General features: G+C 43.5%; 1 protein-coding gene across 1 annotated transcript in view; it reads left to right on the forward strand.

Moving 5' to 3' along the window:
• The window catches only part of grk1a (G protein-coupled receptor kinase 1 a), a 37,280-nt gene that overhangs the window by 7,955 nt on the left and 1,388 nt on the right, over positions 1-27,937 (forward strand). The window contains exons 2-6 of the mRNA XM_060832899.1: positions 8,387-8,514; positions 15,519-15,676; positions 20,649-20,732; positions 21,505-21,629; positions 24,371-24,572. Coding sequence (XP_060688882.1) covers positions 8,387-8,514; positions 15,519-15,676; positions 20,649-20,732; positions 21,505-21,629; positions 24,371-24,572 — 697 coding nt within the window. The remainder of the gene's footprint in view (positions 1-8,386; positions 8,515-15,518; positions 15,677-20,648; positions 20,733-21,504; positions 21,630-24,370; positions 24,573-27,937) is intronic.

Here is a 27,937-nt window from a genome sequence, read left to right on the forward strand (position 1 = left end):
TTGGTCCACCATTTAATAAGATCATGACCGATCCGATTGCAGTCTCAGCAATACTTTACTGAAACTTTTCTTGATACCTTTTGACTCACTTTATCAAAGAACCTGCCTCCATTGCTCTTAGAATCCCTACAGTGTGGAAACAGGCCCTTCAGCCCAGCAAGTGCACACCCGACCCGCTGAAGAGTCAACCTACCCAGACCCATTGTCTTATTTCTCTGCATTTCCCCTGACTAATGCACTGAACACTGCAGGCAATTTAGCATGGTCAATCCACCTGACCTGCATGTCTTTGGAGTGTGGGAGGTAACTGGAGCACCTCGAGTAAACCCACGCAGACAGGAGGAGACTCAACAGAGACAGTCACCCAAGGCTGGAATCAAACCCAGGTTCCTGGCGCTGGAAGGCTGCAGTGCTAATCACTGACCCACTGTGCCATCCCTAGACATATGGTCATATTGTCCATAGTGTTCAGGGTTGTATGGATAGGTGCATGAGTCAGGGTAAATGTAGGGAAATGGGTCTGTGTGGGAAACTCTTCAGAGGGTTGGTGTGGCCAAAGGGACTGTTTCTACACAGTAGGGATTGTAATTTGCTCTTCTATAAACTCGTTGCTCTTTGACAGAGGGAATTAAAAAAAAACTCTCCTTATCTCTGTTTTAAATTGACAGCCACAAGCAGAGGCTCACAATAGAGGACCTGAACTGACCTGTCCAGGGAACAGTGGTTTTTCATGCAGAGGGTGGTACGTGTATGGAATGAGCTGCCAGAGGATGTGGTGGAGGCCGGTACAATTGCAACATTTAAGAGGCATTTAGATGGGTTTGAATATATATGAATAGGAAGGGTTTGGAGGGATATGGGCCGGGTGCTGGCAGGTGGGACTCGATTAGGTTGGGGTATTTGGTCGGCATGGACAGGTTGGACCGAAGGGTCTGTTTCCATGCTGTACATCTCTATGACTCGATGAAGTAATTGGAATGAGATCTTTAAAGAAGCAACTGGGAGGATGGATGTGGGGAGTGCAGATTTTCTTTCTGAGTATATGAGCCTTTAAATATGTTTTGATAAACCGTCACATAAGAAAACTCTTTGCAAATTTGAAGTGTCCTGGATAAAGTAGGCAATTGGACTATGGATGAAAATGTGTTGCTGGTTAAAGCACAGCAGGTCAGGCAGCATCCAAGGAATAGGAAATTCGACGTTGCGGGCATAAGCCCTTCATCAGGAACATGGATACAAGATTGGCTAAGGTTGTGTTATCGACTGGAAAAGATGCGCAGTAAAGTTTCCTACAGTTCAGTTCTGGGACCAATATTGTTTTTCAGTATGTATTCATAATTTCAGCTTGTGAGTGACACAGCATATTTTAAAATTTGCTGTTTACGAAGATTGGAGGTAGATAAACAGTGAGGTAGATAGCAATAGACAAGTGGATTTGGACAAGCTGATGGGATTTGTGGATGAAATTCAGTAGAGACAAGTGTGACCAGATATATCTTGATTGGAAAAAAAATACTAAATCTATTAGAGGCCTTTCCTTGCCCTTATCTATCCTCATGATTAAGAACCCCTGCCTGTTCAAACTTTCCTGATAAGGCTCCCTACGTACGATCCTTGTGAATCCATTATTTTAGAGATCACCCACTCACTGTCTCCATGATGGTGAGAACTGTGTACAATACTTCAAGTGTGATCTAAGAAATGTTTGACATATCTGCCTTTCAATTACAATTACTTCTCCTTGTTTGTGAAAGTGTAGCTTTCGTACACTATTCAGCCTCTTTTAATTTCAAAGAGAAGGTAGCATTCTTATTCTTCTGATCAAAATATATCACCTCCCCCTAATCCAAATTGAGTGGAGGCGAAGGCTTAGTGGTATTGTTGTTAGGTGATTAATCCAGAGACCTAGGTAATATTGTGGGGACCTGGGCTCGAATTTTACCATGACAGATGGTGGAATTTGAATTCAACATAAAATCTGGAATTAAGAGTCGAATGAGGACCATGAAATGATAGTGAGAGAAAGAAAACCCATCTGGTTCATTAATGTCCTTGAGAGAAGGAAAACTGCCACCCTTACCTGGTCTGGCCTACATGTGACTCTGGATCCACAGTAATGTGGTTGGCTCTTAACTGCCCTCTGGGCAATTAGGGATGGATAATAAATGCTTGCCTAGCCAGCGATGCAGTCATCCTGTGAATGAATAACAAAAGTTTAGGAGAACAGTCCTCCCTGATTGAGGCCTCCTGTAGACAAACTTCTCTAACCTTCTCCCTCCACCTCCGCAAATATGGATTTTCCCCAATCCTCAGCTCCTGACTTCTCAGTACATCCCCACCCATTCACTGTGAACATTCCCTCTGCTCCAGCTGCCTCCCCCAGCCCTCTGACCAAGCCCCAGCTATGAGTTGACCCCAGCATGGACCAGAGCTTCATAGAATCATGGAATTCCCTATAGTTTGGAAACAAGCCATTTGGCCCACTGAGTCCACACGGGGTGGCAGGGGTGGGTCTGGGTGGGATGCTCTTTGGAGGATAAGGGTGGACTTGATGGGCCTAGTGGCCTGCTTCCATATTCAGTGATCCTTCTGATATAATCTTCCAATCCTCACATCTCTCCAAGCCTTTCTTATTCATGTACTTATCCAAATGTCTTGTAAACATTGCAACTAAACCATCAGTAACTTCCTCTGTCCATTCCGCACACAAACCCACAAACCATTCTCTTTGCGAAAGAGTTGCCCTTGTGTCTTTTTTAAATCATTGTCTTTCACCTTTAAAATATATCCTCTCGTCTTGATATCCCTGACCCTGGAAAAGATACCTGCTGTTCACCTTATCTATACATAGAATTATAGAATTCCTACAGTGTGGAAACAGGCCATTTTGGCCCAACAAGTCCACACCGACGCTCTGAAGAGAATCCCACCCAGATCTATTCCCCTACCCTATTTACTCTACTTTTACCCCTGACTAATGCACCTAACCTACACATCCCTTATGATTTTATAAATCTCTGTAAAACCACCAGTTACTCTTTTCCAACGAGACATTATCCTACTCAATTCACATGGAGCTTGTCCCAGTGGTATTCCTCCTTTTGTCCCAGTACAGTTCCTATTTCCCTTAAATGATGCCCTTCATTCCTGCACCAGTCTGTCAACTGTACATTCACTCTCCTAATCTATATGGCAACTAAATTATGGCTGTATCCTTGAGTTTATCCCCCATAAATTTCTCAAATTTAGTTTCCATTCTCAGAAATTCTCTTTTAGGGCCTCCTTCCTTTTCTCTCCAGTACCATTGAGGCCAACAGAGGTCAATCATTTGACTAACTCTCTGCCATTCCCTGCACCTAGCATCACCCACACATTTTCTAAGTTGCTGTCCGGTTGCAATGAGATATCCTTTACATTTGTACCAGGCTGGCGGAATCCCAGGATTTTTGGGTGTGATGTTGGTTGGATGTGACAGAGTCATAGAGTCATAGAGATGTACATCATGGAAACAGACCCTTCAGTCCAACCCCTCCATGCCGACCAGATATCCCAACCCAATCTAGTCCCACCTGCCAGCACCCGGCCCATATCCCTCCAAACCCTTCCTATTCATATACCCATCCAAATGCTTCTTAAATGTTGCAATTGTACCAGCCTCCACCACTTCCTCTGGCAGCTCATTCCATACACGTACCACCCCCTGCATGAAACAGTTGCCCCTTAGGTCTCTTTTATATCTTTCTCCTAAACCTATGCCATCTAGTTCTGGATTCCACGACAAAGGGAAGAGACTTTGTCTATTTATCCTATCCACGCCCCTCATGATTTTGTAAACCTCTATAAGGTCACCCCTCAGCCTCCGACGCTCCAGGGAATACAGCCCCAGCCTGTTCAGCCTCTCCCTATAGCTTAAATCCTCCAACCCTGGCAACATCCTTGTAAATCTTTTCTGAACCCTTTCAAGTTTCACAACATCTTTCCAATAGGAAGGAGACCAGAATTGCACACAATATTCCACATGGCCTAACCAATGTCCTGTACAGCCGCAACATGACTTTCCAACTCTTGTACTCAATACTCTGACCAATAAAGGAAAGCATACCAAATGCCTTCTTCATTATCCTATCTACCAACAACACTCCCAAGGACCTTACCATTAAGTGTATAAGTCCTGCTAAGATTTGCTTTCCCAAAATGCAGCACCTTGCATTTATCTGAATTAAATTCCATCTGCTACTTCTCAACCCATTGGCCCATCTGGTCCAGATCCTGTTGTAATCTGAGGTAACCCTCTTCACTGTCCATTACACCTCCAATTTTGGTGTCATCTGCAAACTTACTAACTGCACCTTTTATGCTCATATCCAAATCATTTATGTAAATGACAAAAAGTAGCAGGGCCCAGCACCGATCCTTGTGGCACTCCACTGGTCACAGGCCTCCAGTCTGAAAAACAACCCTCCACCACCACCCTCTGTCTTCTACCTTTGAGCCAGTTCCGTATCCAAATGGCTAGTTCTCCTGTATTTCATGAGATCTAACCTTGCTAATCAGTTTCCCATGGGGAATCTTGTCGAACGCCTTATTGAAGTCCATATAGATCACATTTACTGCTCTGCCTTCATCAATCTATAATGGTGCTGAGATACTATGTATAGGTGGTGGAATGGTGGGGCAGAGAATAATGTACCTTATGTGTACAGAGATTGGTGGGAGGTTGGATGCTTCTGTCAGATTCACTTATATACAGCAGGAAGATGGGCTTTTGTATACTGTACCTCTGTCACTGTATAAAGAATGTCAGCGAACTGTTACGTATTTTTATTCACTGAATGGCACTGTAGCATACTGGAGTTTCTGTGTACAGAATGTCAGTTGAATGTTGTGTCCTGTGCCACCATACCCTAACCATTGTGTACAGACTGTAGGTGAGTTGTTGTACACTGTAACTGATTGGGTGCAGACTGTAGGTGGGTTGTATACTGTTACTCATTCTGTACAGACTGTAGGTGTGTTGCTCTACACTGTACCCCACTGTGTACAGACTCTATGTGTGCTGTTGTACACTGTAACTCATTGCATACAGACTGTAGGTGGGTTGCTGTACACCGTAACTCACTGTACACAGACTGTAGGTAGGTTGTTGTACACTGTAACTAATGTATATAGAGGATGGTGATTTGTTGTGTACTATAACTCACAGTGTACAGATTGTATGTGGGTTGTTGTTCACTAACTCACTTTGAACAGACTGTAAATGCATTGTTACATACTACATCCTTGTCACTGTGTAACAGAATGTTGTATAAACTTTCCAGTCAAGCTGTTACATATCTCAAATGGTCTATGTGCCTTCTGCTGAATGGCATGATCCCATTGTTGTGGGGGAAATTGCCAATCTCTGAGTTAGAATCAGGATTCAGCGGCAGAGTTTATTGTACAAAAAAACCAGAGCTCTAGGGAAAGAGAGAGAGGTCTGGCAGCACGGCTGTCAGCTGCAAGCCTTCTCCCACCCTGGGAGCACATGTCATGGTATTTTATACATTTTATCATATATGGTCCAGATATCGAGTCTTTGTTTGTGCAGCATGGTTTGTTTACAGAAAACATTAGAGTCATTGTCAGTTTCCGAGGAATGTTACAGAGTCATTGTCAGTTTCAGCAGCTACGCAGAAGTCCATTGCTGCAGTAATTGGTCATGATCGTTCTTCCTGAGAAGGAAGATAGTTTTCCATACTGCAAACCGAAGGTATTAACACATTTATACAAGCAGTCTCAGGTAGTTAACATTGCTATTGAAGGTGGTGGCTGGACTCAGACACTTCGGCGAGCAGTAGACTGATGTGTATCCTCTCCCTCACCCACCTTAAACTAATTATCTATGTTCTGTGCCAATTGTGTTGGTACCTTGTTGCCCTCAGGCAGTATCTGTGTCTGTTTCGCTGTACTTTTCCATGTAATGGCTCAGCAGCCATCTTGTGTGCTAAGTGACCAATTTATGGCTCAGCGGCCATCTTGTGTCTGTGTGCCCCATGTCAGCATGCCCCATGTCAACTCCCACTTCACCATTACGTATCCTTGCAATGCACATCAAAGCTGTGTGTTCGCCTCGTCAGCTGACTATGGTTAGGAATACAGATATCAAGACAAGCATAAGCATCAAAATCATTAATGGGGGTTAGCAACATTTTCAATAATTACAGTTCCATAATGACCCTTGTTAGGATATTTGCACCTAGCCCAGATATCTTCCTGTATTAATTGTGGGCTAAACCAGGATCTATGCAGTGTTGATCTCCTTGCCATCAAAAAGATATATTTGCCAGAGAAAGGGGCTAACTAAGGTTCAGCATACAAATTGCTGGGGTAGATGGATCATCCCATGAGGAAAGATTAGATAGGCTGCCGTAATAATCTCTGGAGCTTAGAAGAATGTGGCGTAATCTCATTTAAACATTTCAAAAGGTGTTTCCTGTTGTGGGAGAATGTAGAACTAGGGGTTATTGTTTATAAATAAAGAGTTGTCCATTTAAGGTAGAGCCAAGACAGGATTTTTTTTTTGTCTAAGAGGGTCACAAGTCTTCAGGTTTCTCAAAAGCAGAGTCGTTGAATATTTTTAAGGTAACAGTTGGCAGATTCTTGGTAGGCAAGATGGTGAAAGATTATCTATGCACTGGAGAATTACGAACAGTTTTGGTCCTTTCAATCAAGGAAAGATATTATTTCATCGGAAACAGTTCAGAGAAAGTTCACTGGGATGCTCCTTGATATACAGGTTGGCGCTCTACTCATTGGAGTTGAGAAGAATGAGAGGTGATCTCATAGAAACATATAGGATTCTTAGGGGGGGCTTGACAGGATGAATACTGAAAGAATGTTTCTCAGTATGTGAGAGTCTAGGAATAGAAGTCATTGTCTCAGAGTAAAGAGGCACCAATTTAAGACTCAGTTGAGAAGGGATTTCTTCTCTTTGGAACACCTTATCACAGAGACCTATGGGGGCAGAGACCTCGTGTATACTTAAGGCTGAGATAGATAGATTCTTGATTGGTCAGAGGATCAGAGTTACTGGGAAAGGGCACGAAAGGGGACATGAAGAATAGCGGATCAGCCATGATCCTATTGAACGATAGAACAAGCTTAAGGGGCTGAATGGCCTTATTTGTGTTCCTGTTTCTTATGGTCTATGATCAGCCATGATCTTACTGGATATGGGAGCAAGCCTGAGGGCCTGAATGGCCGGCACTGGCTCATTTCTCACATGTTTATGTGAAATACCACAGCATTATTGTAGGGCTCTAGAGAACAGTTAATGGGAGGGTGCCTCCCTGCGGGAAGTGCAACAGTGAGTGGAGTGGGGTTGTTGAGAACCAGGGGACACAGCCTCAGAATGGGGGGGCTTGCCAAATAGTGAGGAACCTCTCCACTCAGAGGGTGGTGGGTCTTTGCAATTCTTTACTCAAGAGGGCTATGGAAGCTCAATCATGAAGTAAGTGCAAGGCACAGGTCGATGGATTTCTAAATATTAAAAGAAAGGGATATGGGGATAGGGTGAGAAAATGGTGTTGAAGTAGAGGATGACCTCATTGAATGATAGGGCAAGCTAGAGGGGCTGAATGACACACAGGCATATTGCTTATGTTCAACTCAAGGCCTAACTTTAGCCACACCAAGGCTCTTTAACACAAGAAAGCATTGTAGATACCGTCCTCGGAACAAGGGGACAAAGATAAACAATTAGCCAGATGCACATGCACAATAAAAATTGCTTTATGTCCCTTCTGTTCGGATTCTTGGAGGGTGGAGTCACTGAAACTCATGATCATGCGTTCGGTTCTGGTCTCTCTGCTGCAGGAAAGATGTTGTTAAACTTGAAAGGGTGCAGGAGATACTTACAAAGATGCTGCCAGAGTTGGAGGGTTTGAGCTATAGGGAGAGGCTGAATAGGCTGGGGCTGTTTTCCCTGGAGCATCGGAGGCTGAGGGGTGACCTTATAGAGATTTATAAAATCACAAAGAGCATGGATAGTGTGAATAGCTAAGCTCTTTTCCTTAGGGAAGGGGAGTCCAAAACTAAAGGGTATAGTTTTAATGTGAGAGGGAAAAGATTTAAAAGGGACCTACGTGGCAACTTGTTCACACAGAGGGTGCTGTGTATATGGCGTTGCCAGAGGAAGTGGTGCTGGCAGGTATAATAGCAACATTTAAAAGGTATCTGGATGGGTATATGAACAGGAAGGGATATGGGCCAATGAATGGCAAATGGGACCAGATTATTTTAGGATCTCTGGTTGGCCTGGACGAGTTGGGCAAAGGGTCTGTTTCCATGCTGTTACATGTCTATAACTCCATGCTATGTCCTGATCAGGCTGCTCTTCGGTTTTCAGGGAGCGATGGTGGAGAAGAGAATTCTTGCCAGGGTGCACACTCGATTCATCGTCTCGCTGGCTTATGCCTTTCAAACGAAAGCAGAGCTGTGCCTGGTCATGACCATCATGAATGGTGGGGATTTGAGGTAAGCACGAAATGGTGCTCTGAGAAATTTCACAAAGGTTCATCAACTTTCATCACCGGGGGGTAGGCCAAATCATTTCCCCTGGCTCTGTCCCAAATTCAATCGCATTCCTCCCCCATCCCCCACCTTCACAGCCAGCCAACTCCCTTAACCCAGCCTCACAGCTTCTCCTGCCCAGTACTTCCAAACAAGAGAAAACTGTAAGTATTCAAATTGGACATATTCACCTTCCTTCACAACAAATTAATGTTAGGTAGAATAATCTGGGTAGCCAGACCAGCACGCAGCATTTAACCGAGGAGATGAATGAGCAGGTAGACTGTCTTGCTAATCTAGTTGGAATGGACGTCCGGACAGCTGACAGTCCCCTTTCAAAACAGCTGTGGCATTTGCTTTTGCTTGATGGGGGAGGTGATGGGGCCCCCTGTCGAAGCACCGGGGTTAAATTGCTGTTTAAGGTCAGGAGGTACACATTGTTGGGATTTCCCATAAAGATCCTCCTGCTCCACTAACATCATTCCCATTCTCGATGACATGATACTTCCTGAGATGAACAGCATTCAGAGCCATAGAGTCACAGAAACAGATTGCTTGGTCCAACCAGTCCATGCCGACCATAATCCCAAACTAAACTAGTCCCACTTGCCAGTGCTTGGCTTGTATCCCTCCAAACATTTTTTATTCAAGTACTAATCCAAATGTCTATTAAACACTGTAACAATACCCACATCCACTACTTCCTCTGGCAGTTCATTCCACACACAAACCAAAGTTGTCCCTCATGTCCCTTTTATATCTTTCTCCTCTCATCTTAAAAATATGCCACCTAGACTTGAAATCCCCCAACCTAGTTAAAAAGACACTTGCCTTTCATGTTATCTATGTCCTTCATGATTTTAAAAACTTCTATAAAGTCACCCCTCAACCTCCTACTCTCCAATGACTGAAGTCCCCGCTTATCCAGTCTCTCCTGATAACTCAAACCTTACATTCCCAACGACATCCTGGTAAATCTTTTCAGAACCTTCTCCAGCTCTATAATATCCTTCCAATACCGGGGTAACCAGAACTGCACACAATACTCCAGAAGAGGCCTCACCAATGTCTTGTACAATCTCAACATTACTTCCAAAAAGGAACAATGCAGTGGGGAGGCACTAACGATTTGGGGAGGAGAGGAGACATAGAAACATAAAATTACCCTGGATACAGGAAAAGACAGAGAATGCCCTGGAGTGTGGAAGATGTTGAGAGGAATGAAATGGTGAGACGCAATGACGGAATTCAAAGATATAGATAAAGAGAGTGAATTGTGAAGGTTCGCCACCATCTGAATGAAGAAATTCCTCCTCATTTCAGTCCGAAATGCCCGGCCCTTTATTCTGAGACCAGGTCCCCTGGTTCCAGACCCTATAATCAGGAAAAGCATCCTTTTTGCATCCACTTTGTTAAGAATTTTGTAAGTTTCAAGAGATCATCTTGTGATGCGTAATGATGTGTAATGTTTAATGTATAATGGTTTAATAAATGATCTCAGAGTAAAATAATCCCCTAGGAAACAGTGACCATAATATGGTGGAATTTAGCATTCAGTGTGAAAGGGGAAAACCTGGATCAGAGGCAACTGTGCCAAACTTAAATAAGGGCAATTAAAAAAGGAATGAGGATAGAGCTAGCTGGGGCAGACTTGGAAAGGCGTTTAGCAGCAAATATGGGTGAGGGATAATGGCAGGTGTTTAAAAAATCGACTCATTGTTCACAACAAAGATACACCCTGTTGAGGAAGAAGGAACTTAGACAGGGGTTGAGCCCACCATGGTTAATCAGTGAAGTTAAGTGCAGCATCAAACACAAAGAAAAACATTCAGTGTGGCAAAGATTATTGGTAAGCCAGGGGGTTGGGTAAGTTTTAAAATTTACAAGAGTTGATAAATAAAAAGAGGAAGAAAATAATATTTGAGTGTAAACTTGCAAGTAATATCAAGGCAAAGAGCGAGGCATAAGTAAACGTCGGCTTCTTAGAGAATGAGGCTGGGGAAATTATAATGGGGACCTGGAAATGGCAAAGGAGTTGAATAAATATTTTGCATCAGTCGTCATGGTTGGGTTGGCAGAGTGGCTCAGTGTCAGTGACTGCTGTCTTACAGTGCCAGGGTGGCTGTCTGTGTGGAGTTTGCACATTCTCCCCGTGTCTGCATAGGTTTCCTCTGGGTGCTCCAGTTTCTTCCCACAGTCCAAAGATGTGCTGGATTGGCCATTGGAAATATAGGGTATGGGGTGGGTATGGATGGGATACTCTTTGGAGGGTTGGTGTGGACTTGACAGATCAAATGGCTTGCTTCCACACTGTAGGGATTCTATGATTCTAACAGCGTTCCAAAAATACTAAATAATCAAAAGGGAAAAGGGGGAGAGGAAATCAATACAATACCTACTGCTAAAGGAAAATGTACCAGGGAAACAAATGGGGCTAAAGATTGATAAGTCCCCTGGGTGTGATAGAATGCATCTTGGGATATTAAAGGAAGTAGCTACAGAGATGGTTGATGCACTGGTATCAACTTAGATTCAGGAAATGTCCAAGAAGATTGAAAACCTGCCAAAGTAACACCTTTATTTCAAAAGGGAAGGAGTGAAATTAAAAAAAAAGGTGACTTACCCTTAGGGGAGAGTCAAACATCATGGAGTATAATCTCAAAATAAGGGGATACCCATTTAACACAGAGATAAAGAGGAATTTCTTCTTGAATCTGTGGAATTCTTTACTGCATATTGCTTTCTTTATAATACATATAAAGATACATATATGTGTTTTTATAAATATATATTTCCAATCTATCTCAATGACTTGGATGAAGAAAGTGAATGTACATTGGCAGGTTTTCACATGACAGAAAAACAGATGGGAAGGCAGATGGTGAGGATGACACAAGAGTCTGCAGAGAGAGATAGACAGGTTAAGTGAATGGGCTAAAACTTAGCCGCTGGAATACAACGTGGAAACATGTGAGATTTGGCAGAAAGAAAAGAGGAGCTGAACATTATTTAAATGGGTCAAGGCTGCAGGAACCTACAGCACAAAGGGAATTGGGAACCCTCGTAAATAAATGTTACATAGAGCACACTAAAACAAATCATACACAAAAAAAGCTGCTTACCGTCTCAAAAGATAGTAGCAAAGCCAAATGGAACATTGGTCTTTATTTCAAAGGGAATGTAATGTAAAACTGAAAGGTTTTGCTAAAGGCACTAATCAGACCACAGCTGGAATACTGTGAACAGTTTGGGCCTCTTACTTAAAGAAAGATTTCCTGACATTGGAGGCAGTCAGGGAGGTTTCACAAGCTGATCCCAGGTATGGAGGGACTACCTTATGAGTAGATGTTGAGTAGATTGGGTTTGTACTCAAAGGAGTTTAGAAGAATGAAAATTCACCTGATTGAAACATACAGGATTCTTAGGGGGCTTTACAGGATCGATGGAGAGGTTGTTTCCCCTTCTGGGAGAGTCTAGGACTAGAGGGCATTATCTCAGAGTAAGGAGTCATCTATTTAAGACAAAGAGGATTTTTTCTATCTTACAAGTGGTGAATCTCTGGAATTCTCTATTACAGAGGGCTGTTGAGGCTGGGTCATTAAACACATACAAGCTGAGATAGACAGAGTCTTAGTCAGTAAGGAAATCAATAATTATGGGTAAATGGCAGGAAAGCGGAGATGAAAATAATCAGATTGGCCATGATTTCACCGAATGGCATAGTGGACTTGATAGGCTGACTGGCTTATCCCTGCTCCTATGTCTTTCTTTTAATCTGTCACTCTTCCTCTACCCTCAATGTCTCCTCATTGGATTTTCCAATCATGCCTAGAATTAGTCTGTTGAACCTTCGCTGCACTCCCTCTATAGCCAATATTTCCTTCCCTAGACAATTAAAGCAGAACTGCACACGATATTCCAGGAGTGGTCTCACTAAAGTTCTACACAATAGAAGCAACACTTCTTTACTTTTTTACAAGAATGGAGTTGGTTCTAGTAGCCTTGAAGGAGAGAAGGACAGAAATCTGCTGAATGGAAATTGGAAAACTTCAGCTAGAACACACATTATATGCATTTTCTGTTCAGAGACATCTTTACACGAAGCAGGATTTGAACCTGTCCTTCTGGCTAAGAAGTAGGGACTCTACCACTGCACCACAGAGACATCAGATTCTCATTTCCATTGGCTTTAAGTCAGGGGTATTTGATTGGTACGTCACTCAATAGCATCTGGTTAACTTTTCCACTGAAGGAAAGTGTTCCCACCAGCAGAATGACCCATCAAATTCAAGGCTGCCCCAGTCTCTCAATGCCAACAGACAGCTTGAAAGGGGAAAACAGAGTCAGGGAGAAAGACTAACAGCAAAACAACAGCTAAAATGATCACTGTGGGGAGGAATTCATGGTTAGGAACTGGCTATAATTTCTAAATTGATGACAAACTTGGACCAATTTGCAAATAATGAGAAGACTTCAGTTTATGGAGACTAGTGGTTTCCAAGTATCTGTCACTCAGTTGTAATCAAAAGAGTAGAGAAGGAGGATACAGTGGATAAATTTGGACTTTTAAAAGCCTTTAAGAACAAAGAGCAAAGAACAATATGGCACAGAACAGGCCTTACGGCTCTCCAAGTCTGCGCAAGCATATTTTGCCCTTCCATACTAAAACTGTCTTCACTTACATGATCCATATCCCCCTATTCCCTTCCTATTCATGTATTCATCCAGGTACTCTGAATGCTGTTATTGCATCTCTTTTGATCACCTCCTCTGGCATCGCATTCCAGGCACTCACCACCCTTTGTGTGAAAAACCTGCCTTGCACATCTTTTTTTAAATAGGTATTTTTATTGAAGGAGAAAAAAGAAATTTTTAAACATATATTACAAAGTAATACAAACACTAATAGACAATTAATTATATTAGATTACTTACAGTGTGGAAACAGGCCCTTCAGCCCAACAAGTCCACACCAACCCACTGAAGTGCAACCCACCCATTCCCCTACACCTAACACTACAGGCAGTTTAGCATGGCCAATCCACCTAACCTGCACATCTTTGGACTGTGGGAGGAAACTGGAGCACACAGAGAACTCCACACAGACAGTCACCTGAGGCGGGAATTGAACCCAAGTCTCTGGCGCTGTGAAGCAGTAGTGCTAACCACTGTGCCACTGTGCTACCCACTAAAAGAAATAAATAAAGAGAGAAAGAGAAAGAAAAAAGAGAGAAAAGAACACTCAGCTAACTACTAATCTATCCTACAAACAGCCAAAGCATAAAATAAGATATCTTACATTACTAGTAAGAAATCGCATGTTTCTTTTAAATTTGCCCCCCATGCATCTTGAAATTGTGTCCTCTAGTAATTGAGCCCTCAACTTTGAGGAAAAAGTATCATACTTGTTACTCTATCCATGCTATTCACAATCTTATCAACTTCTATCAGGTCCCCACTTGACCTCCTGCGTTCTACTGAAAACAAACCCAGTCTATTCAATGTTTCTTCATAGCTAATTTGGTAAAATGTGCTAAAGAACATTACAGGACTGTTATCCATCAAACAAAAACACTCAAGGAAGACTCTGACAAAATACAAGAAGATATTAAAATACTTCCGGTCGAGGGTAATTTCCTATAGAAAGAGGTATGCCTGGATTTTTTGATAGGTGGAATACGAGAATCCAAAACCTTGACAGGATTTAAAAAATATTCTTTCAGATGAGGTGGGCATCATTGATTGGTCCAGCATTTATTGCCCATCCCTAATAGCCTTTGAAGAACTGACCATCTCCAATCCCTCACCTTCAGTCCTAGATTTCCTCACATTCCAATCCCTCCCTTTCAGTCCCCAATCCCTTCACCCTCAATCCCCGATTCCCTCATCTCCAAACCAATGCAAAGCAGGTGTGCAAAAAAAGTATACAGGATGTAAATGTACTCACCCAGCACCTTTGTAAGGTGCTGTCTGAGGAATCTTGTTGAATTTCTGCAAGGCATCTTGTAAATAGTACACATTAATACTGCCGAGCATTGATGGTGGAGGAAATGGATATTTGTGAATCTGGTGCCAATCAAGCAGGCTGCTTTGTCCTGGATGGTGTCAAGCTTCTTGAGTGTTGTTGGAGGTGCACCTATCCAGTCAAATGATTGGATTGACTTATGCCTTGTAGATGGTGGATAGGCTTTGTGGAGATACACACTGCAGGACTCCTGGCCTCTGACTAAAGTATTTAAATTACTAGTCCAGCTCAATTTCTAGTCAATGAGAAAAGATTACCAGCCCATTAAGTCTTTCATGGATAATATCTCAGTTCAGATTTCACCTTTGTAAAGTTTTTCCATATTTGCTCCAATATCCATTTTTTAACAATTCCAGAGTCTAGAATTATGTGCAGTACACAGTGTGCTCAATGTAACATTAAGATAACATCTCATTATTTCTATTTCATTGCTTTAAAAATCAACCCAATGTTAAAGCTTTTCATTTCAAAGGATTTGTTCAGTTTCTTCATTACGGTGTATAATTCGTGACGGTCTTCTCCATTTATTTTAGGTTCCAGCAACAACACTTTCTAAACCCATGACCACTTCTATCTAGAAGGACAAGGGCAGCAGATACAAGGGAACTCCAACCCCTGCAAGTTCCTTTCCAAGTCGTTCCCCATTCTGACTTGGAAATATATCACTGTTCCTTCACTGTCACTGGGTCAAAGTCCGAGAACTCCCTCCCATTGGGCATTGTAGGTCAAAGTACAGCATGTGGACTGCAATGATTCAAGAAGGCAGCTCACCACCAGTTTCCACAAGGCAATTATGATGGGCAATAAATTTGTGCCCAGTTAGTGGTGCCTACATCTTAACACCAAGTATATTAAAATGACCAGTTTTCTACAATTGTGTTTGAAGGTTGCTTAGTCAAACTAAACTCCTGGGTGACACTCCCATCCCTCCCTGTCTCTGCAGATATCACATTTACAATGTTGATGAGAACAATCCAGGTTTTAGCGAGGAGAGAGCTTGTTTCTACACGGCTCAAATTGTGTGTGGCATGGAACATCTTCACCAATCCAGGATCATCTACCGGGACCTGAAACCAGAGAATGTGCTGCTCGATAATGAGGGTGAGCTGCGGGAGTTGGATGAGGGGAAACGTTTGGGTTTGGAGGGTGGGGTTGGGGTTTGCTTTGTTTAAATCAGGAGGAGTCTCTCAGGGGTACATTGCTGGCCTGGCTTTCTGACTGGACCCTTCCATGTCACACTTGATACAATTGGACAGTGCGCTTGAAGTTTGGGTCCACATGCAATGAGGTTCCACTGTGGAAGAGTGATTCAGCTCAGCAGAGTGAGAATTACCACAAAAAATACCAAGAGAATTAGGAGCAGGTGTAGGCCATTCTGTCCATCAAACCTGGTCCACCATTTGATAATATCATGGCTAAAGTGGTTGTGGCCTCATGTTCACCTACCTGTCTCTACCCTTCTCCCCATCCACTGTAACTCTTGACTCCCTTAGCAATCAATCTTTATGTAACTCAACTGTGGATATAGTCAATGACCAGACCACACACTGCTCTCTGGGGAAGAGAATACCAAAGATTACTGGCCTTTTGAGAGAGTATATTCCTCTTCATCTCCATCTTAAATAAGGAAACCCTTATTTTGAAACTGTGTTCACCGAATCCAAATTCCCCACCAAGGCTGGGACAAGCTGGATAAGTACATTTACATCCTGTTTACTTTTCTTGAGACCTGCTTCGTATTGGATTGGAGGGTGAGGGCATCAGGTTCCGAAGGTGAAGGATTGGAGGATGAGGGGATTGGGAATAGAGAGTGAGAGAATTGGAGTGTGAGGCGATTGGGGACTGACAGTGAGGAATTAGAGGGTAAGGGGATTGGTGACTGAGGGTGAGGGGATTATGGACTGACAGTGAGGGATTAGAGGGTGAGGGGATTGGGAATGGAGAGCGAGGCATTGGGGACTGATGATGAGAGATTAGAGGCTGAGGGGATCAGGGACTGACAGTGAGGGATTGGAGGGTGAGGGAATTGAAGACAGAGAGTGATTGGATTGGAGAGTGATGGGATTGGGGATTGAGGGAGAGGGGATTGGAGAGTGAGGGAATTGGGGGCTGAGGGTGAGGGGATTGGAAGCAGGTGGTGCGTTTGAAGGTGGATATCAACAAACAGGATTTTATAGCTCTGAGGGGTCTAATTTGAGGGTGGAGGTTGAGGGTGAGGATTGAGGATGGGGGTTGAGGGTGGAAGTTGAGGATGGGGGTTGAGGGTAGGTTTTGAGGGTGTGGGTTGAAGGTGTGGGTTGAAGGTGGGGGTTGTGTGTGGGGATTGTTTGGGGACAGAGGGTGCAGGTTGAAGGTAGAAGTTGAGTGTGGGGATTGTGTGAGGGTTGAGGGTGTGGGTTGAAAGTGGGGATTGAATGTGGGTATTGGGTGTGGGGATTGGGTGAGGGTTGAGGGTGCGGGTTGAGGATGGAGGTTGAGTGTGGGGATTGAGTGTGGGGATTGTGTGAGGATTGAGGGTGCAGGTTGAAGGTGGAGGTTGAAGATGGGGATTGAGTGTGGGGATTTTGTGAAGACTGAGAGTGTGGGTCGAGGGTGGAAGTTGAGCGTAGGGATTGAGTGTGGGGATTATGTGAGGTTTGAGGGTCCGGGTTGAAGGTGGGGGGTTGAATGTGGGTATTGGGTGTGGAGATTGGGTGGGGGTCAAGGGTGAGAGTTAAGGGTGAGGGTTGAGTGTGAGGATTGAGGGTGCAGGTTGAAGGTGGGGCTTGTGTGAGGATTGAGGGTGCAGGTTGAGGGTGGAGGTTGAGCATAGGGGTTGAGTATGGGGATTATGTGAGGATTGAGGATCCGGATTGAAGGTGGGGGGTTGAATGTGGGTGTTGAGTATGGAGATTGGGTGAGGGTCAAGGGTGCGGGTTAAGGGTGAAGGTTGAGTGGGGTATCGTGTGAAGATTGAGGGTGCAGGTAGAAGGTGTGGGTTGTGTGAGGATTGAGGGTGCAGGTTGAGGGTGGGGGCTGTGTGAGGATTGAGGGTGCAGGTTGAAGGTGGGGGTTGAAGGTGGGGATTGAGGATATGGGTTGAGGCTGCAAGTTGAGCGTAGGGATTGAGTGTAGGGATTATGTGAGGTTTGAGGGTTCGGGTTGAAGGTGGGGGGTTGAATGTGGGTATTGGGTGTGGAGATTGGGTGGGGGTCAAGGGTGTGGGTTAAGGGTGAAGGTTGAGTGTGGGATTGTGTGAAGATTGAGGGTGCAGGTAGAAGGTGTGGGTTGTGTGAGGATTGAGGATATGGGTTGAGGGTGGGGGTTGTGTGAGGATTGAGGGTGCAGGTTGAAGGTGGGGGTTGAAGGTGGGGATTGAGGATATGGGTTGAGGCTGCAAGTTGAGTGTGGGGATTGAGTAGGGATTGTGTGAGGATTGAGGGTGCGGGTTGATGGTAAAAGTTGAGTGTGGGGATTGTGGGAGGGCTGAGGGTGTGGGTTGAAGGTGGGGATTGTAGTGGTAGTTGAGGTTGGGGTTTGAGGGTGAGGATTGGTGGATCCACTGCCTCGTGGGGAAGGTCCTGCACCATGGGTCCAGTGGTGATGCCAGACTGGGAGGGCGCCACACTGGGTACCAGGACATTTATATAAAGGCCATCTTCACCACCACTTCCGCCCCCTTCCCCCACTCCAGATTGGACCGGCCCTGGTTCCTGACTATTTCCTCTTTGCTTGCCACTAAATTCAGCCAAACCTGTCTAGTTTTCTTCTAAGGTCTCAGTCAACCTGGTGGATGTATTGAATTTGGTGCCATGGACACCAACACAACCAAACAACAACACCCATTTGAATAGATCCTGCCAAGTGAAAATCAACTCAGTTATGACAAGGGGAATCTGCAAGTCCCCACACTGGCCCTGTTAGAGGGACATGATGTGTCCTTAATGGGGGGGGTGCTGCTCTTGTGGTATTTGGCTGAGTAGAACTCATTTATCAGGCATTCAATGCCTTGTGGGTAATCAACATGATGAAGGAAGCATGGGCACATCTCCCCTGAGGGTTGACTGCCCAGCATACAAAGGAGTGAAAATAGGTGGCAGCGACAAAGGCTAAGGAAGAGTCTGGTCCTTTTTCAAGGAAATAAATTATCTTCATGACTATCAGATAATCTGACAGTCTCCGCCAATCCCAGCTCTGGCCTCAACATTCATGCACATACCAAATGTCCAAAATGCAAATGCCCAAATCTCCACCATCCCCCTCCAAGGATACAGCACAGATATGAGGACATTGAAGTCCCCTTGAAGACAGAAGGACAGACGGATGCCCCATTCGACAAGTAAGAATTGCCTTACAGTCACCACACAAAACAGGGCACTTCATTGGAGCCTTGTCAAACAATTCAGTCAAGGCACATAAAGAGATAGTTGGGTAATAATTAAGAGCTTGGTCAAAGAGGCAGGTTAAGGAAACTCCTAATGAGGAAGAAGATATAGAGAGAGGTAGTAAGGTGGGTGTGGGCTGGAAATTTCAGAGCTTGGAGCCCAGGTCACAGAAGGCACAGCCACCAATTGTAGAGGGGGTTAAAATTGGGGATGTGCAAGAAGCTGGAATTAGTTCTTAAATAAGGTAAGACAAGTGAAGAGCATCTTGAATTTATGTAATGCCCAGAAAATAAGATGTCAGCATTTCAGCCACTTAATCAGAGTTGGAAAGTGATCCCATCGAGAGAGTAGAGTGGGGGCCAGGAGCAGCAGTAAGATGAGCTGACTGTGGTATATTTGGCAGATGGATGTTGGCAGAGTGATTACAGATGAATGCCAGTGAATGTGTGAGGATACCACAGATCTTACCTTGACATCTGATCGCCTTGCAGAAGGAGCAACAAGCTGCAGCAGGTATCATGGAAGATTCAGGGGCTTGAAGTGGTTACAGCAAGGTAGGGACAATCAAGGCCAGGAGGGGGTTCAAAACCAAAAATGAGAATTTTAAAATCAAGACTTTGCTTGACCAAGTGCAAATGCAGGACAGTGAGCACAGGGGCTGACAATGAAACACGATTGGGTGTGTTATATTGTGGACAGTAGAATTTCAGATAACTTCCAAGTGAAAGAGGGTAGAATGGAGGAGACCAGCTAGGAATAGGTTGGAATAGTCACGTCTTGAGGAACAAAGACAAGGATTTGGGTTGAGCTTAAGGTAGAGATGGCTACTTAATGATCATCACATACCCTCACCAACTTTTATAGATGTATCATAGAAAGTGTTCTATCTGGGTACATCATGGCTTGCTACGGCAACTGCTCTGTCCATAATTGTAAGAAACTACAGAAAGTTGTGGACACAGCCCAGATGCTCACTAAAGTCAGTTTCCCATCCATAGACTCCATCTACACTTCACTTTGCTGCAGAAAGGCTACCAATATTATCAAAGACCTTTCCCACCCAGGCCATACTCTCTTCCAACCTTTTCCATGAGGCAGAACATACAGAAGCTCAAACACATGCACCAACAGCTTCAAGAACAGCTTCTTTCCTGCTGTGATTAGATTTCCGAATAGACCTCTCTGATTTCAAATATAATGTTGATCTTGCTTTTGTGCGTATCCTGTCCAGCTGTAACCCTGTATGGTCTTGCTCTGTCTAAACACCCTATGATCTGCGTGTCCTTGTATGTTACGACCTGCCTGTACTGCTCACATAGCAAAACTTTCAACTGTACTCAGGTACTTGTGACAACAATGAATCGAATCAAATCAATAAATAGCTGTTGATGGAGCAGTTGGATATGTTGACAAACCCAGATAAACACATCACGTCCAGACGTGATAAAGGTGAGGGTTTGGCGGGGATGAGGGTTTCACCATTAGGTGAGCTGAGACAGGGCAGAATTGACACTTTAGTTCAATCTGCATTGAGTAGGTTGTCAGTCTGCTACCTAGCTGCTCAGTCTGAGCAGACCTGAAAACAACTTCCAAACTCTCATTGTGATAACATGAGGATCCCAGGATGTAGGGAAATGTATCTTTCAATCAGGAAGAAAATTTGGCTGTGCTTTTTTTAAACGGTATTGTTGGAACTTATCATTTTTCAGGTCATGTGAGAATCTCTGATCTTGGACTTGCTGTGGAATTGAATGATGATCAAACTAAGATTAAAGGCTATGCTGGAACTCCAGGTACATCTTGTAATTTCCCTCTGTTGGAGAATGAGGTGAAGTGTGAACAGGGGAGCTAGAAGGAAAGGTGGAAGTATAGGGAGAACAGAAGGAGAGGCAAAAAAGGCACAGAGAGAGAAAGGAGGGAGGATGATGAAAGAGGGAAAGGGGGAGGAAGGAGTCAGAGAAGAGGAGATGAAGGAGAGGAGGGGACAAAAAGAGATGGAGAGGTGGAGAGAGAAGGGGATAAGAAGAGAGAGGTAGGTTGGGAGGGAGAGGTGAAGAGGGGAGCAAGAGGAAGATGGGGGAGAGAGAAAGCTGGGGAGGAGAGAAGAGGGGAGAGAAGAAAGTGAGAGGATGGGAGGGACAGACGGAAAGAAGAATGAGGAAGGGAAAAGGCAGCTAGAAACAGAGGGTGAGATGCAGAAGGAGGAGAGTGTAAGGAAGGACAGAATAGGAGTGGGTGAAGGAGAAAGGGGAAGAAAAGGAATGTAGAGGTGTAGGGTTTGGAGGGGAAAGGGGGTCAGCAAAAAGTACAAGGAGATGGCTCTGAGTTAGAGAAGCAGTGGTGACATGTACCTCTACATCTGTTGATACTGGAGTGAGAGGGGATGAATGAGGTCAGAGTTTGGTGAATGTTAAGCTGTGGGATGGATTTAAGGGTATTGAACTGTTTATTGTGCGGTTTAAAGGTGGGGATAGGCAGAGTTGTCCGAGTTCCTGGAGTTTTCTGTCTTTGGTTCAGAGTTTCAGCATTGGCACTACGTAACAATGCAATCTGCTGGAATTTCAGGTTTTATGGCGCCAGAATTGCTTAAAGGTTTGGAATACGACTATTCCGTCGATTATTTCACACTGGGAGTCACATTGTATGAGATGATCGCAGCCAAGGGTCCATTCCGTTATCGAGGGGAACATGTAAGGAGATTTTAAAATATTCCTGCGTTAATCTGTTGTTTTAGGAATGCAGTCATCAAAAAACTAGAAACCTTGAGTTCAATCTGTTCACCACTGGGTTAAATGAAGTCCATGAGATAGAGCAGTGGTGAATTGAAGACATTTTTGGATTTCCATTCCAAAATTGTGATGAACTATTACAGAGTTAAGAGAGTTTCATTTGTCAGTTAGTGTGGGATATGAATTCCTCAGGACATTCAGAGAACTCCCATGCTCTTCTTCCAACAGTGCGATACCGCATGCTTTATTCTTGCCTGCAAGGCATTGCTGTAACATTTTCCTGAGAAGTAGTGTCTCTGACAGTGCAGAACATACCCAATAAAATACTGACAGCAGGACATCCCAGGATTTAGTTTATTTGTTCGGAGGAAGTGGACATTGATGACGTTTGTTTGTCATCGCCAATTGCCCTTGGCAAGGTGGTGGTGAGCTCCTGACTTAACCCACTACATTCACCAAACAGCTATGTGGGGAATTCCAGGATTTGACCCAATGACACATTGAAGGAATGATGATATATTTCCAAATCAGGAGGGGAGTTTGTAGGTGGTGCTTTTCCCATGTATTTGCTGCCCTTGTCCTTCTAGTTCGAGTGGTTTTCGAAAGTGCTATCTAAGGATCTTTGATGAATTTCTGCAGTACATCTTGTAGATAATACACACTGCTGCTACTGACCGTTGGTGGTGGAGAGAGTGGATGTGGTGCCAATCAAGTGGGTTGCATTGTTCTACATTGTGTCATACTTCTTGGGTTTTGTTGGAGCTGTACTCATCCAGAAAGTGGGGAGTATTCCACCACACTCCTGATTTGTGCCTTATAGATAGTGGACAAGCTTTGAGGAATCAGGAGATTAGCTACTTGCCACGGGATTCTTAACCTCTGATCTGCTCTTGTAACCACTGTATTTATATGACTGGTCCAATTCAGTTTCTGGCAATGAAAACCCCAGGATGTTGATAGTGGGGATTCAGTGACAGGGATACTAGCAAATGCCAAGAGGAGATAATTAGATTTTTTTGTCTTGTTGGAAATGGTTATTGCCTAGTGGTGTCAATGCCTGGACATTGTTTAGGTCTTGCTGCACAGGGACACAGACTGCTTCTGTATCTGATGATTTACGAATTATGTAGTCATCGGCGAACATTCATCCCCACTTCTCAACTTATGATGGAGAGAAGATCTTTGATGAAACAGCTGAATATGATTGAGCTCGGGACAGTATGGTACAGAGATATTCCAAGTCTGAAATCCTTGACCTCTGACCACCTTCCCATGTGCCAGTTCTGACTCCAAGCAGCAAGGTTTACCTTGGATTTCCATTGATTCAAGTTTTGCTGGGTCTTCTTGATGCCTCATTTGGTCAAATGTAGCCTTGAGGTCAAGGGCTGACACTCTCACCTCATCCCGAGAATTCAGCTCTTTTAGCCATGTTTGAACTAAGGCTGTAGTGAGGTGAGGAGCTGAGTAGCCCTAGCAGGACTCAAACAGGGCGCCACTGAGCAAGACCTGTTTCATGGCACTATCAACAATTCTTTCCATCACTTTGCTGATGATGATCTTAAAATATGTTTCTCTTAATTAAAGCGGTAGATGCCAAAGCCCACTTAAAGAAATAATAAATGCAGAACCCAATTTCATGTCTGTGCTACAGAATGTATGATGGCAAGCATCTGAATTCAGAGTAAGTCCAGTGTAGTTTTATCACTTCAGCAACTTCTCTCTGTGAATACATGATATAGTGAGCCAGCACACAGTCTATCAATGTGCATTCCAGTTGAAGACAATCTCTGTCATGACTTTGTGTTTGAAATAATCATTTAGATTGTTAATTGCAATACCGTAAAGAAACCTATTTCACACAAACTCTATTACACACAAATCCTGTAACACAGAAACACTGTTGGGCAGAAACCTCCTACTAGTAAAATTCATCAAATGGTCATAAGATGATTGGAAAATAGGAAGAGAACAAAAAGGCAAGGGTGTAATTCTGGACATTCCTAAACCTCATGGGAATATTGCATTCAATTCTGGACACTATTTATAATGGGGATGTTCCGATCGTGGGAGAAAGTAAGGACTGCAGATCAGAATTGAGAGTGTGATGCTGGAAAAACACACCAGGTCAGACAGCATCTAAGGAGCAGAAGAATTGACATTTCGGACATTCTTGATAAAGTGCCATGCCTGAAATGCCAATTCTCCTACTCCTCGGATGCTGCCTGACTTTCTGTGCTTTTCCAGCATCATACTCTCGACGATGTTAAAATCTTGGTCAGTGCTGAATGATACCAGGGGGCTTCAGTTATTGTGAGGAACTGAAGAAACTGGTGCTGATCCCCCAGTTTTAGAGAAGGTTTGAGGTCCTGAATGGTTTTGACAGAGAGTACATAAATTTGTTCAATGACAGTTCAAAACAGACAGTTTTGAGACGATTAATGAGGTGTTAAAGTAACATTAGAAACCTTATCTTTTAACACAGCATCCTATTATGATCTGCCTCAAAGGCTTGGGGAATTAGAACAGATTATAGTCTTCAAGAGTGTATGACAAATATTTGAAGGAGAACAAACTATTGCACAGGGAAATGAGAACAGGGCTGAGAATTATTGTCAGTTGCTCGATCAAAGAGTCAGGACAGGCATCGAGGACAATACGTTAGGATTCCGCATTAATTTCCACCTTATGTGCACTGTGACCAGGTTGAGAACAAAGAAGTGAAGCGACGGATTTTGAATGATCCAGTGACTTACTGCAACAAGTTTAGTGAACCGAGCAAGTCGTTTTGTGAGGCTTTGCTGGAGAAAGATCCGGAGAAGCGCCTTGGATTCAAGAATGAATGCTGTGATGAAATAAAGGCCCACGCCTTCTTCAAGAGTATCAACTGGAGAAAACTTGAAGCTGGTAAAGTATAAAAATCTACTTCATTAAAAAGTTTGATGTAGTCAGAATCCATCCTGTAGATGCCAGAATGTTTCAAATTTTGTCCCGACTTCAACAGTGGTCCTTTATGAATTAACTGAGGATAAAGTTTGCGTTTTCTTATTAAGAACACAAATACGAGTAAAAAAATCTTTGGCAGTAAATTAAAAAAAAATCCTTGATGGCTATAAAATGTCTGATGAGGTTGTAGGAGTACTGTGTGCAGTCCTGGTCATCCACTTATAGGAAGGATATTATTAAACTGTTGAGAGTTCAGAAAAGATTACTAGGATGTTGCTGGAATGGAGGGTTTTGAGTTATAAATATAGGCTGGGATTTTTTTCACTAGAGCAGAGGAGGTTGTGGAATGACCTTACAGAAGCTTATAAAATCATGAGGGGCGCAGATAAGGTGAATAACAAGGGTCTTTTCCCTTCGGTGTGGAGTTCAAAAATAAGCACCCAATTTTTGAGCTTTCTTGCCTAAGGGGAAAGACCTTTCTTATTCACTTTATCTGTGCCCCTCGATGTTATAAGCTTCTACAAGGTCATTCCTCAACTGCCTATGCTCCAGTGAAAAAAAATCTATAAGTACTTTGAAATATCTTGCAAAGTGCACATCATGGAAAATACAACAAAATACAACTTTTCTTCACTGAGCTTATTGATATATCAATCTAATGCAGCATCAAGCCTAGGGGGATGGAGTCTATAAATTATCACTCCCTTGGCACACCAGGACTGAAAAGCTTTAGATAGTAACCTTGCCCTATTGTACCTCGGTGTGGCTGCCCCAAGTTTTGGTGTGCCCCTTCACACGTATTCCTGGATCTTGGAATGTACTAGCTTACAATGCTCAGTCAAGGATGGCTCTTTACACTAGGAGACCAGCAAGTTGTGGGCAGATCAATGTGCATCTTTCAGTGAGTGGATACTCCTCCAGGTGCAATTGGCGTTTGTCTCGTTGTTTTTCCCCTAGGAACAGCTCGCAGAGCACAGAGTCCTGCATCACAGAGAAGAAAAACCACTGCAACTCTCTCCAGACCTTCTTTGTGAAGACACATTCAAAACAAAAAGAGATGTGTGAGGGAGGCACAGAGTATCCAGCTGTTCATGAAAGCCCTTCAGACCACCAGCCAAGCTGCTTTTGGTTGCTTCTTTGAAAGCGAGGCATTTTGTCAAATTGGTTTGAAAGTCTGCTCAGGAATAACATTAACCATCTCCTTTCCCACAAGATTTTGAGGACATAATGTTGACCACTTTGGTAGACATGTGGTCCTTGCAGTTTTGCTGTAAAAATTTCTCCACAAGGGATGGGGATACTGCAGCAATATGGCTACACTCATCCTTCACACTGCCTGATGGACAGAACCTTGGCATATAGTGAAATTTATGAGGTAAAAACAATGACTGCAGATGCTGGAAACCAGATTCTGGATTAGTGGTGCTGAAAGAGCACAGCAGTTCAGGCAGCATCCGAGGAGCTGCTCCTTGGATGCTGCCTGAACTGCTGTGCTCTTCCAGCACCACTAATCCAGAATATAGTGAAATTTGCTGTTTGTGAACCAAGTACCTATACACAGTTTGACACAGCTATACACAAAAGGTAGCCATCAGAATGAGGGTGAAATGGGATATACATTCCACCTTTTATTCAAGGTTTGTACATGGTGTCCCTGCAGATACAATCTATGAGTGGCACAGTGGTTAGCACTGTTGCCTCACTATGCCAGGGACATGGATTCGATGCCAGCATTGGACAACTGTCTGTGTGGAGTTTGCACATTCTCCCCATGTCTGCGTGGTTTTCCTCCGGGTGCTCTGGTTCCCTCCCACAACCCAAAAGATGTACAGGTGAATTGGCTTTGCTAAATTGTCCAGATTTGTAGATAAAGTGCATTAATCAGGGGTAAATGTAGGGGAATGAGTCTGGGTGGGATACTCTTCGGAAGATCTGTGTGGAACTGTCCTGCCAAAATGACCTGTTTTCACATTGTGGGGATTCTCGAGTATCTCCATCCTCCAAATAAAGTAGAAGATGGTTTACATAGGCCAGTGTTAAGGAAGATTGACAAGACCTTACTATATTTTAATAAAACTAACTGAAAAAGGAAAACAATAAATCTAACAATAAGTTAGCATCAGTATTTAATTTACTATTACTGTACCACAACCAATAATTCCATCAGCTGTTGTTACAAAGTACTGATTACATTGGCAGAATGAAACAATAGAACAGAGCCATCTTTTGTCTAGAGTTTGTATTAACAGTCATTGAACAGTTACAGAACAGGACACCATTTGACTTGAAACCGTGCTTGCCCTTCATGGAAGAGAACTGGGTACTGACAAGGAAGTAGCAAGTAGGATGAGACTCTTTTTCAGCTTGCAACCCGTGACTAATGAGGTTCCACAGGGGTCAGTGCTGGAATTGCAACTGTATACAATATATATTCATGACTTGAAGGGAGGAAGCATACATACTGTAGCTAAACGTGGAGACACAAAAATAGGTGGAAAGGCAAGTTGCGAGAGTGATACAAACAGTATACAGGGGTTAGGCAAGTGTGCAGAAAAGTTGGCAAATGGGGTATAATGTGGGAAATTGTAAAGTTGCTTATTTTGAAAGGGATAACAAACAAATAGTTTTTTTTTAAATGGAGAAAAACTGCAGAAAGCTGCAAAATGCAACCAGGAAGTCAACGGAATGCTAGCCTTTATTTCAAGTGGGTGGTAGTATAAGAGTGGGGACGTTTTATTGCAACTGTGCAAGGTGCTAGTGGGACCACATCATGGCGTGCTGAAAGCAGTCTTGGTCTATTTAAGAATTTACTACATCAGAGATAGCTCAGAAAAGGTTCATACGCACGATTCCTAGTATGGAGGGATTAACTTGTTCTTCTAACCTCAATGAATAGAGTCAATGTCATGCCACTTAAAACCCAAAATTTTTCAGAGTAAACACTGAGAAAATGTTTCCCTCATTAGGAGTCTATAACCAGAGAACATTGTCTCAGAATTACAGGGGGTGTCAATTTAAGACTGAGATGAGGAAAAATTTCTTCTTCAGAGGGTTGAGTCTTTGTAACTCCTTGCCACAGAGCTGTACAGGCAGTGTCCTTATGTATATTTTAGGTAGGTAAGTGCTTGAATAGTACTAGAATCAAAGACAGAAAATTGGAAGTGAGGATTATTGGATCAGCCGTGATCCAATTGAATAGCACGACAGGCTCGAAGGGCCAAATGGCCTACGCCTATTTCTTACGGTCTTCTTTTGGCCAGATTCCTGCACATCCTTGTTTCACATAATGATGGATTTTAAAAGCCTTGTGCCTCCACCACAGATAG

This window comes from Hemiscyllium ocellatum, chromosome 12 (genome assembly GCF_020745735.1).
Source record: "Hemiscyllium ocellatum isolate sHemOce1 chromosome 12, sHemOce1.pat.X.cur, whole genome shotgun sequence".
Taxonomy (NCBI): Eukaryota; Metazoa; Chordata; class Chondrichthyes; order Orectolobiformes; family Hemiscylliidae; genus Hemiscyllium; species Hemiscyllium ocellatum.